The 13180-nt window shown below is 36.2% G+C and overlaps 1 protein-coding gene across 2 annotated transcripts in view; it reads left to right on the forward strand.

Annotated features, from left to right (window-relative positions):
• ITPR2 (inositol 1,4,5-trisphosphate receptor type 2) overlaps window positions 1–13180 on the forward strand; it is a 2416542-nt gene that overhangs the window by 2191160 nt on the left and 212202 nt on the right. For both annotated transcript variants that reach the window (XM_044087657.1, XM_044087658.1), the window contains exon 52: window positions 11732–11815. In XM_044087657.1, the coding sequence (XP_043943592.1) occupies window positions 11732–11815 (84 nt within the window). The remainder of the gene's footprint in view (window positions 1–11731; window positions 11816–13180) is intronic.

Below are 13180 nucleotides of genomic sequence, written 5' to 3' on the forward strand. Positions count from 1 at the left end.
GGCCTGGGGAGCAACACTCCAGACGCCTGTCTTTAGAAACGTTTTATTAAATTTATTTAAATATTAAAATTATTAAAATAAATAAATAATAGTTATAATAATTATAATAAATAATTGTTTAAATTTATTATTTTATTAAAAAAATGTGCAGCACAACAGAATCGAATAGAATATATTGCTGTGCAGCTAAACTAAGAATAAAGAAGAAAAGGAAGGAAACAAGTAAAATACCGTTATGGACGCATCAAACAGAAAAAACAAAGCACCCAAGTCAAGAAGTATCACTGTTAGCAGACTATAGAAAAGGGACCAGGCTGTCAAAAATGTGTAGAAAAATAGATGTAATAAAGGCAACACACGGGATTAAAACAGATCAAGATGGTCAGGGCGGCCAGAATGACCCCAGAAAAGAATGATCGCCTTTTTGAAATTGACTTAATTTCACAATTATTTAGGGGTAGAGGATATGCCAGCAATTTAATAGTAGAAACCGCAAATGAAATTATTAAGGGATGGGGACTACATTTATACCCCTACTGGGTAATACCCAGTATAAATCTACAACCAATAATGTTGTAGAAAATAATTATGGAAGGGCCTTGGTTATCCAGTATAGTAATTTTTCTAGTGGTTTTAAAAAAATAGTAGTGTCAAACTGGAAAATATTAAGACACAACCAAGCGATTGTGGACAGGATAGGTAATGAACCCTGATATGTATACAAAACAGGGATTAGAAATTATTTGAGAGGAACAAGAAGGTTGTGGAAAAACAGATTGTAACTGGGACAAAAAATGTGGTAGGTATGCATATTGTAGGTACATTATAGATAAGGAACAGGTAGTGTTGGAAAACAGTTTGAATAGTCAGGTTACTTTCAGAAAGGGTAATTGTCACACCAGGGGTATAGTCTGTTTAGCTGTATGTAGGAACTGCCCTTGTTTTTCTGTAGGAAAATCTGAAAAGGACCGTAAATAAAAGAATATATGAGCATACTTACAATATAAAAAGGAAAAATATGAACAATGCATTATACAAACACCTACACACAGAAACTACCCACAGAGGGTTTATGTTTGGAATTTTGGAACAAGTGTTGGTTGACCCTAGGGGGAGTGATTGGGAGAACTGGTTGTGTTGCAGAGAAACATATTGGCAAATTAAATTGTACGCAACTAACCCCCCAGTACTTAATGACCACATATCAATTAAACCATATTTAATTAAAAAAGCAAAAACATTAGGAGTGTAAGTGTAGAGTACATAGAAATAATACATTTTAAATGTGTATACATTCCCCTTGGTGCAACCATAATGAGTTTTGGTGGTTTCACACTTTTTTATTAATGTACAATAAGACAATGTATGTTATTCTATGTGTTTATTAATTATATTACACATACTTTTAACATTTTTTACTATATGGCTTTTAACCAAAGGAAGTTGTATTAAGGAAGAAGGTATACTTCTTTAAGGAATTTTGGTGCTTTTTTTAAAGGAAAGAGTTTGTATGTTGTTGTAACTGTTGCAATGGTTTGTTTCATTTACTTGAAAAAAGCCCAGCACTTCAGCAGGGTGAAAGCGCTTGTATTTTATTTTGTTTTACCAATTAAATAATTTATAGCCTGTTCCAGTGTGCCCAGACCATTTATTTTTTCTGAGCTCATTGGTTTGATGGTCTGAGTGTTTTACCATTTTTTATTAGATCAAGATCATATACTATTGCCAATAATAACCAAAAATATCAGCACAGACAGAAAAACTTAGAATATATGCAGATAAATGTAAAAGAAAAGTATAAAATAAACAATTTATAGATGACCCAAAAAGATTTTATAGAGAATTGGGGAACAAAGCAAAAGGTTTAGAAATATCACCAAAAAAGAAGAAATAGTCACATTTAGAAGAAGTATTTTTGAAGATCCTGCTGAATATAACAAAAAAGCTGAATGGGTTAAAGAATTATAAAAAATATTAATGACTGCTAATGTAGAGGATATGAAATGGGATAAAGTAATGGTCAGAGAAATTGAGACAAAATTAACAAATACTTCTAACTGGAAAACCCCAGTCCTAGATGCAGTACCTTACTTCTGGCTGAAAGCATTATGAGTAAGAATTACTTATATGTGCATCCTGAACGTGTAGCAGACTAGTTAACAACAGGAAAAACTGATACTCTTCCTTAAGAGTGAACCTGCAAGCAATCCTAAAAACTCTAGACCAATAACTTGTCTACTGACAATATACAAGCTGTGTACTGCAATTGATGCAGACAGTGTTTGTAATCATTTATGGCAATAAAACAAAAAGTTAACAAAATAAAGTCATACAAGAAAGCATCACGTGTTGCTAAATAAATCTATAAAAGAATTGTAAAAAGGGGGTAGAATATATGTATGGCATGGTTAGATTAGAGAAAAGAAACATTTAACAACATTCCACATTTGTGGATTAAGAAACGCTTATATATGTATAAAATATACCCTGTGATCACAATGACATCACAAAACAGTGGCAAACCTCTTTACAGTTGAGCCATGACAATGGATGAGTTTCAAAGATAGATATTCAAGGATGATCTCTGTCATCAACTTTCTGATATGATATAAGAATGTTATTTGGTCTTGAAAAATGTGCAGAATGAACATTGAAAATGGGAAGCTACAGCACCAAGAAAATATTAATCTGGGACAAGAATGTGATATAAGAACCAGAGCAAGAGGGATTATATAAATATTTGGGAATGGATGAAGGATCAGCAGTAAAACATGATAAATGAAAGTAGAACTCTTTAAAGAATACTTCAGAAGACTAAAACTAATATGAAAAACTACCTTGACATCTTGGAATAAAGTCCAAGCTACAAACCAGTTTGCTGTATGACTCCAAAAAGTATTGGATCAGTTGGACAGGAAAATGAGAAAAATGCTTAAAACTTCTCAAATGATATATAAAGTCAAAGCATAACAAGATTAGATATTCTTCACTCTGAAGGATGTATGAGCCTCCTCAAAACTGATTACGTATATCAATCTGTAGTCTTTGGACTGCTTATATATCTGCTTACCACACCAGATCCAACCATAGTGAAAGTTTTAAAACTTGAGGAAAACAATTTTAAGGTGAGACCCTTACTTAATTTGGCAGAAGAATTTTATTATATAGTGGGAATCAGACAGCAACTGAATGTACCAAGAAACAAAAAAGAGAATATAAGGAAAATAATCCGATAAGAAGGAAAGAAAATTTGGAAACCCATAATTATAGTGGCAAGAACAAAGATCTGCTGGAAAAAAAACCTCATGTTGACCAATATGTGATGCAGAAATGGTTAAGTAGAGGTGAATTGAAAACCAAAAGCTGAAAGGCTAATAATCACAGCCCAGGACAGTGGACTACATATATTTTGTTTTTTAAAGTCTGTTGAACGTGTAGGAGAAACAGATGAATGTAGGTTCTATAAAAAAGAACTGGAAACAGTCACACATCTTGTTGCTGGGTGTGATACTCTCATAGCAGAGGGCCTGTACACTGAAAGGCACAGTAATGTGGCAAGACTGTTGCACTGGAGATTGTGCAAATACCTCAGTGTAGAAATAGCTGAGAACCATTGGATACATTAACCGCAAAGCATTGTAGAGAGTGATGAAGCTTGTAACACATGAGATGCCCCGCTGCCAACAGTTCAAATATAGATTAAAGAAAAACAGATAAAATCGTATATGATAAAAGACAAAAGTAGAATTGATAATTGAAATTGCTACACCCAATGGTTACGTAGTCTTAGGTCAGAACAGCAGTCACATACATATGCATAACAGTATACATATTTCTAGCTGGGAAGCCAAATATAGTAACATGATAACATAATTAAATATTCTTACCAAGACCTATCCAAACCAAAATGCCATATTTGGAACTCAGCTGTGAGAGGAGAGTTATTATGGCAGGCTGTTCTTTTAAGTCTCCTCTCTAATTTCCATTTACACAAATTATTACTTTGACACACACACACACACACACACACACACACACGGCTGACAGAATCCCCCCCCCCCAACTTTATTCCTGGCATGGTAGTAAACCCACCACTTTGAGTTATCACCAGAGACAGCTAATTACTAGCTGCTCTTAATCACTTAATATAAATTCACAAATTAATCAGTTTCTCTGGTAGCAGGCTTTAAAAATCTAATGTTAGACATTGCACACACATTATCAACTGATTTTGTAAATAATGATTACCCTTTTCTCAGGTAAATAGTGTATAAATGTATATAATAAATAATGTATATCAGCCCAAAAAGCTTAAAGGTGAATAATGAACTTTACTTAATTAATTTATAAATAGTACAAATATTGATATGAATATGCACAGGATGGCACACAAAGAGAAATAAAATAAAAAGCAATAAAAATAGACAGGATGCATACAGAAAAATTAAAGTTCCTTAGCTATCTGTTATTTCAGATGTAGTGTGCCTGACTGTCATACGTTAGATAAGTGAATAAATTGATTCCATGTAGATACGTTCTCCAAATTGTTACAGTGCACAGACCATGTAAGCTAGCATCATCACATAGCATAGCACACAGTTACAATGTTCACAGCCTCCCAATGATCATCACATGACATTGTTGGCTTATTGCTTACTGGAGGAAAAAACATTTACTGAGACCAGTTCTTCTAATTGTCACAGCAAACTTTTTCAAGAACAAAAGCTTAATTGCGTTAGTCCTGCTGCATTAGGAATTTCCAGTACATACCCAAGTCTGCTTTCTCCCCTTGACTCCACTCTTGTATGGATTAGTAAATAATTATAGGTCATTGATGAATATCGAAATGGTTTATATAAGATGCTTGTGTTACAAATGTATTAGAACTGTATGTCGTGTATATCAAACTGCTTGTACAGACGTGTGTTGAAAAGGGTATTTGCAGAGTGCTGTTTGAAATGTAGCCACAGTGTGCTGTGCTGTACTGTACTGCACAGGAGGTTGACTTCAGGAAAATAATTGAAATTAAATTACTTTATGGTTAGGCCATAAAAGATGGTATCTTTCAGTTTTCAGTATAGCAAGAGACACAATGTCTGGACTAGCAAACTTTCCACATTGTCTTTATGGTTATGTAATTACTAGTCTTGTAAGCATGAAGGAATGCAATTGTTTTATGACTTCCAGCATCTGCCAGAGATCTGAAGAGAAGCCATTGTCTGTATATTTTTACAGGTAAATGCTAAATACTGCCAGATTCATCAATGATTGTTTGGCCTGGGAACTAGCAGTCAGAAATTATGTCATGCTGTAAGCCATCCCAGAAGTAATATTTGAGATATTATTTTGAAAAGTCTCTTAGTGAGACAAGAACATTTTGTATTCTGTCTTGGACCTGAGAACAACTAGAAGATGCATTCACCACATCTGCCTTACTCTATTAGTAAGTTACTAGAGTATAGTAATTCTCTTAGATACAGTCAGGAATATAGTAAAGCTTAGTTTAGATATTTTTCTTTATTTATTTGAGATTGAACTTCAATAATGTTTTAAATATTTCCTGTAGTTTTGAACTCTGATGTCACTGTGAAATGTGAATATATATTTAGTATTGCATTGTTCTTTTATTGTTTATTATTAAATATATTTAAACCTTTTATTATGGTTGATCTGTGTAGAGATATTTACATTTTAAGAGTACTTGTGTATTTTATTTGGTGACACTGTGTAGACCATTCTTAATAGCCTTGCTCTTGGTCAAACTACCATTTGTGTTAATATTAATATTACACAATTAGATTGGACACCCTTTGTTAAGTCCCTTAAAGCAGCTGATAGTCTGTGACTGGTGGCATAACCACCCTATAGTCTGGGCAGAAGGGGGCATAGCTAGTAAACCTGTGCCAGCCTTTCCCAGGTGTGTGTATGTGTATAAATCAAACCTCAGAGTGTGGTTGGACAGAAAGGGTGCTGGAGGTCTTAGCTTGGTCACTCAGCTGGGATCTGAACTATATAGCTGTGCCAGTGGGGAGTCTTACTGGGGATCTGGAGAAAGATAGAGGAACAAGCCCCGGACTGATTGTGGTCTCTGTGTGCTCTTAAGGGAAATTGCACTTGATGCAAAGAGCTATATCTGGAAATACTGTGCATGTATTTGCTATCCTCCTATCCCCCACTGGTACCAATGATGAGGATTGAGGCTCCTTGATTACTGGTCCAGTTGTGGGGCATCACATAAGTCATTAAGTACTTCAGAGACTGCAGATGTTACATCTAAAAATTAAAGTTCCTGATTTTTCATAATTTTTGTCACATTCACAAATGAAGACAAGAAGTCCAGAGAATATGTACATCAAAAAACATTCATAGTTCTTTTATAGTCAAAAAGACAAAAGCCACACATTTCTAAGCCATGAGAACTTATTCACTGCAGGTGAGCAAGAGAGGAGGAAGAAAAATATTTTATATTTTGGGTCACTTTCCTTTATCCTGACATTACCCATGGCATTGCACTTATTTGATAGCCTAGAGTCCATGCCAAACTCTTAATGTGTAGAATATGTAGGCTGTAGCACAATGCTGCTTTTAAAATATGATTACATCCACATAAGGCTACTGTTTGCAGGCTTATATTTAATTATTTGTGCAAAAGTGATTACATATTTGAAGGTTTATCACCACCACATCACTCATTACCCAACACACTTTGTTGTTAGAATACTGCTGTTGAATTTCTGAGGTTTTACATGCTATTGAGACATTTTGTGGCTTTTTTTATTACTTTGTTTGACAGGAGTGAAATCTAACTCCTGTGTGTTCAGTAGTGAAAGGCTTATGTTTACTATACATTTACAATGCTGATAGGCACATTATAGCACTTCTCAAGGGACTAGTGTTGGAAACACAGAAATATTTTAGGAAATGCAGTGCAAAACACTAGCTGTTTAACAAGAATAGTACAGTATGTAAGAGTGTATTGTTCTTTTTCTCCTGTTTAGGATCGAGGCATGGATATGAATCACCTCGACAGGACCAAACTATCAGTTCAGTATTTTACTGGCATGCAGTAATGTAGACTGTTATTAGTGACACTAAGGGAAACAAGCCAGTCTGCTAACACTGCTGCCATACCTCTCAAAATTAGAGCATTAAAAATCATAGTACTGACCTTTAAAAATCATAGCTTATGATCATAAAAACAAGTGTTTTTGTTATTTTCCCCACTAGGTCTTTGTGTAGAGGACCCTCTGCAGTTAATGGTAGGGATTCTTTCTTAGTTTATTTATATAGTAAGATATGTACCTATGAACAGGTCTGACTTTATGAGGAAAACAGTAACGCTTGGGGGAACATGGCTAAATTTGAGGACCGAAATCATAGCACTATGCTTAAAACATAGTAGCTGAGATGTACGACTGCTACACATTACACAAAAAAGATTGTATATACTTTTTTACATGCAGCAAAACTGAAGCATTGTTATAAAATGCAAAGATGTCACTCTTTTCTAAAAATGTCTGTATAGTCATTCTCACAACATTACCAACTTGCTTAATTAGTAGTCAGGAAAATCAAATTTGGATTGTAGGAGGCAGCGAGCACGATCGAGAAATGCAGTCTTACCGAAAACTACCAAGTCCAAGAGCAGCCATGTGGGGATGGCAAAAGTGCTTAAAGACAGACATCAGTATAGTCTTGGTTAGAAAATAAAGAAGTCAGAGCTCAGTACTAGGCTGTGACTTCTTATACTTGGGTATCCAGTGCAAAGCTAAGTTAATAAACTAGTACAATATTGGATAGCTTGTGAAGGAAACACACAAAGAAGAATGGCTATGTAGCAACTTGGGATATTCTGGACAATGGTCATTCTCTAATATACTGCTATTCTAAGTGAGATGACATTCAGTGCTTCACTGTTTCTCTCAGTTATTCTATGGCTTAACCATCACAAATAATTTATGAATGAGCTAATTTTGTGTATTGTAATTTGACTTTTTCCTTTCTTCTCTGTTTTGTAAACTATGTTGCTGATCTCTTTTTGGCATTGCCTAGACCTACTTACACTGCTGTAAGAATGCTCATCATCTTATCAGCCTCAAGCATTCCTCCTTGCTTATTGTAGTGAGGTATCCTTTAATCCCAGATTTTGGTTTTGCTCTTCTACTTAGAATCTTTCCACATAATGAACAATGTGTGTTGTGATCACCCTACACAGGTCTTGTATGACCCCCCTCTTGGGACAGTACAGTGCATATGCTCATCTCTCTTTTGTTTCCCCTCAGTGGACAATGCTGGCAGATGATCGTTTATCCACTGAACTGTAGGCAACATATTTTCATTTACAGATACAGAGTCTGGAATACTTCCATACCAGGGTGGTTTAGCTCTCTTCTTTTCTAGACTTCTGGTATTGCAGAGAATTGTCTTCCAAAATCTTCTGTCTGATATACCCATTTGCTTTCTTGCTGCCTTCTACCACTTTCCCTTCTTCGTGACCACTTCCAGACTAGTTGAAAGAAATAGTTGAGCTGAACTCTGTCTTATTATTACTATTATTTTTTTAATTTTATTGATAAAAACCAGGTTAACAGACAAAGAATATCTTTGCAGAACATATATGCATAACTGTCCATAGTACAGTACAAATTGCTTACTGAATTGTTCAGTGAAACTGTGTGTTAATGTGTTTGAAGTTTATTAATATCACCTAATTAACTCTTCTTAAGCACACAGCAACTTTTCATCTCATCACGGTCCCGTCTGGAAACATATTCCTTCATAATGTAATGTAAATGGGACTATACATCTACTAAACTGCCGAAAAGAAAAACAAAACCATTTTTCCATCGATACTCACCTTAAGTTTCTCTCGTCTTTTCCCCAGTGGGTCTAATCTATCATTTTGATACTGTTGTATTTTAATATCCTATTACCTCTCCATCTACCTTAATTGTTCGGAATCAAGGTGACTAGCTTTCACTCTGGTTCTAGCATGGCAGGAGTCTGCTGGCAACACGGCCATTATTTTGCATTCATCCTGTGTGTTCTCTTATTTCAATCACCTTCAGAGGACAATGTCCAGTACTGTTTACATTAGTATAGCAATGAATTTACCACAGTAAGTACAACATGAGAGAACTCACAATCTCTACGAAAGGAGATGAAAATTTAAACTCTTAGAAACATCTATATATTTCTGCTGTTGGGCATAGCTATCCTATGACAGTTCTTGTCGAGAATTAAGGCTCCTACCTGTTAATGAGCTGCTCGCTGTTGTCAAGAATACATATTTGAGTCCTTCCACCTCCATTTTCCTGCTGTGTAATACTGGGCAGGTCATTTAATCAGACAGTGCTACTGGGCCACCCCTGGAAAGGGCACTTTGCTATTAGGCTTTGCCAGTTAACAAGTAGATGTAAAAAGTCAGAAAAAAATGGCTGAGACATTGCATGCCATGTTGTAGAGGGCAATGTAATTTTGTGTTTTCCTTCATCTGGGGCATACATTTTGCCAGAATTTGAGAAACTGATTAAAGAGGTTATGGTTTAAAACAAGCTTTGAAAAGAACAAAGGATGAGTATTTATTGAAATCTGGATCTTTTCTTGTCACACAATCTGTCTAGACATTTCAAAGTGTTCTCGTTCTTGTACTCATCTACCCCTGTCCGTCACTAAGCAGGCCGTTTTCTTGTTCCTTTATGTAAGCTTTGTTCTTTAAATAAATATGTAATTAAGCTGTCTGATAGTACTTCTTACGGCGTCACTTTCTGTATAAAGCTATTTTCATGCATTTGTCATGTTTTTGGAAACAGCCATCACAGCAATACATGGTTCTGTCATATTGTACTAAACAACACAAGCACTCACCTATATCAGGATTGCCAAGTACCTCTCAACTGTCCAGAGTTTTACAGAATGTCCAAACCTTTCTCTCATGTTTTTGACCTATTCTTCATAGAATCTGTAGTTTTCTGGCAATTCATAGGGAACTGAAGTCAGTAAATAATGACAGACAAGTTTTAGACTTCATAGTCATAAGAAAATGCACGTTGACCCAAAACCTGATATTTTAGTATGTTTCTAAGAGCAATATTTAAAATCTGTCCCTATTTTTGACCTTAATCACTCTTTTATGTTCATAGGTAAGTACTAGGCCAGCTGCCCTTCTGTGAACCTTTTTAAACCTGGCCAATTGCCTTTTTTGTGCTCAAAGTAACATATCTCATTTGGTTATAGACTGACCTTATCCATCCCGTGGTCGATAGTTATATATTACCCCTAACAAGAATAACTGGGATCATACCGTAGATAATTTGAGGGGACCCATGCATGGGATAAAGCTTGGCTTTGTTCACGTTTCTTGTGCTAAGAGGTTGCAAGGTACCAGAACAGCAGGCTTCTCAAGTACTAATGTTTTACATCTTAGTTGACTAGATCAAGTCAGATATTATGGTCATTGTACTTGAAGGTATCTTGTACCTGTAACTTTTTCTAAATGCCAAGTGCAAAGTTATTTTGTGATAATCTGTCTTGAATAGTAATCATTATGAAGTATTACAGAAGTGTGTGCGTTCATTTTTTTTTGGGGGGGGGGGGGTTGATGCTAGAAGGAGACATACAGCGTCTATAGTAATTGTTGAAAGTGTCAAAAGGTATATTATTGTTCAATTGTCTGTATAAGAATCAGCAGACAAGCTTGCTTTAATTTCTGTAAGATATGCAGCAGCTGTTTATATTCTTCCCTAAAAGAGAGAAAGGCCATCTGCTTTAAACAGTCACTCGACTTTCTTCTTCTTCTTTCGGCTTTTCCCGGTTGGGGGTCACCACAGTGAATCACCTGTTCGCTCATGATTGACCGTGGAGTTTTACGATGTTGAGTTGCCAGCCCAGTGCCCAACCTTCCACAGAAGGCACACACACACACACTCACACCAAGGGCCAATTTAGAGTGTCCAAGCCACCTACAGCATGTCTTTGGGATGTGGGAGGAAACCCACGCAACCACAGGGAGGACATGCAGACTCAGCACAGAAGGCACCCCAGCCGAGTATCAAACCGGAGAACCTGTTGCTGTGAGGCGGCAACGCTAACCACTGCACCCCCGTGGCCGCCCAAACAGTCACTAGACTGATAGGCGATATTATAAATGATATAGTGTGTAACACATCTTGTTAAAACCTTAAAACTGCTCTGTTAATACCAGTTTCCTTGTGGGGGGGAGGCTGTAGCCAGACCTATCATCTCTTCACTGATTGCCATTTGATGGTTTTACAGATAACTACTTCTGTTTGCAATGGTCCACTTAAACACAGGCAGCAAAACTGTTATTTCCTCTTTGTTGTCATTGTTTTAGTGCTGTGAGCAATACTGAGGCATGCAGCTAAGTAAGAAATATCGTACATTGTACAGGACTCTCTCTCTCTCTCTCTTTTTTTTTTAAGTCATATGTCAAAAAGCAGGACAGCACAGCGGTTTAGTGCTAAAATGTGATGAAACAAAATAGTAGAACTACAGAAAAAATCATGCATTCAGAAATGGTGACAGTAATTTTTATTTAAAATTAGCAGTGCTTCTGTGTTCCATCTTGTTTTATTTATGTATGCATCTGGCTTCGTTTTACAAACTGTTTTCAAGTGTTTGTTTGTATTTCGGCACTTGCACCATTAGTCATGCAAAAGTGGTCTGTAGAGTCTGTATCTGTGAACTCAACTTCATTGCTTTTTTTTACCAGATAAGTCGTGTGACACTACAGTGCATTCATTAGCAAGCCTATCTGGAAAAGAACATCACGATGAGCAGTCAACATGTAGTGCAGGTAAATACTTAATTTCACATACTAAATGGGGGGGGGGGGGAGTGCTTATATAATAACTGTTATGTGCAAAGCATGTTAATGCCGAGACATAAACATGAACTGTTGCAATGTTTTGTTTGATCGTAACCCATAGTGAATACCAGGCATTATAACTAATGGAAGCCTGTTTACTTTTTTATTTAAAATCTAAGCACCATAGATTTTTACAATGGTATAGGTATTTAATGTTGCCTTTGTTTTAAAACTGTTTCTATACATTGTAATCTAGTTTGCATGCTTTAAATAACTGCTATGGTTAACAGGACAATGTCTTTTAAAATTCCATGATTTAAAAAAAAATGCTGATCTTCTGTAGGCTTGTCTTTACCACAAGTTCATCTTATCATGAGGTCCTGGCTCCAACAGAAGGAGATATGTTGCTCCAAAAATTACAAACTAGTGATTTGTTTGAAAGTGGAGACTTTGGGCAATATTTGACATACGTACCACCTAAAAACCTGTAGGCAGTTCCTCCTCAGTTTTCCATGAAGTCTTTCCTACCACATTGTATGAACAGAACCAGTGAGATACAGAATAGTCTTGGAATACTTTGGTTTTCTTTGATCTGTGTAGTAGTTCTGTTTTATTTTGGCATTTAAAAACATCATGAGGACCTCTTTTCTACAGCTGAAGTTGTGGTTGCAAAATGACCTATCGTACGAAACAAGAAAATGGCTTTTTTTTCCACGACATAGCCATTATAAGATAGCCTTTCATTTTTGTCAGTACCTCACTGAAGTCCCATTATCATCGTATTAGGGGATCCTGCATGGAGGTATTTGATGTCAAAAAATGAAAATAGGTAAAGTAATAATTGATCTTCCTCAGCGCACTAGCAGAAAAGATACCAATCCTCAAGTGTGTGGGCTCAGTCTTATGTGAACACATTTCCCCTCCTTGTATGTTGTGCACCAAGATTCGTGTGGGCTCAGTCTTATGTGAAGACATTTCCCCTCCTTGTATATTGTGCACCAAGATTCGTGTGGGCTCAGTCTTATGTGAAGACATTTCCCCTCCTTGTATATTGTGCACCAAGATTCGTGTGGGCTCAGTCTTATGTGAAGACATTTCCCCTCCTTCTTTGTTGTGCACCAAGATTCGTATTTCCTCTGATTTTCTTCATCAGTAGTAATATGAGTGCGGACAACTTTCAAGACTTACTTTAATTATCTAGGCAAACTTGTGGGGCCCTGGCTGGAAATCCTTGTAGATTCAGTCAGATGATGCAGCTTAACTTGTTTGGTTGCAGTGTCAGCACCAGCTAAGAAGGTTCTCAAAGTTCCCAGTCATACACTGTGTACCGCAATTGGTATTCCATTGGCTTCA

Source organism: Protopterus annectens, chromosome 11.part0 (genome assembly GCF_019279795.1).
Source record: "Protopterus annectens isolate FY-2018-M chromosome 11.part0, PAN1.0, whole genome shotgun sequence".
In the NCBI taxonomy this organism is placed as follows: domain Eukaryota; kingdom Metazoa; phylum Chordata; order Ceratodontiformes; family Protopteridae; genus Protopterus; species Protopterus annectens.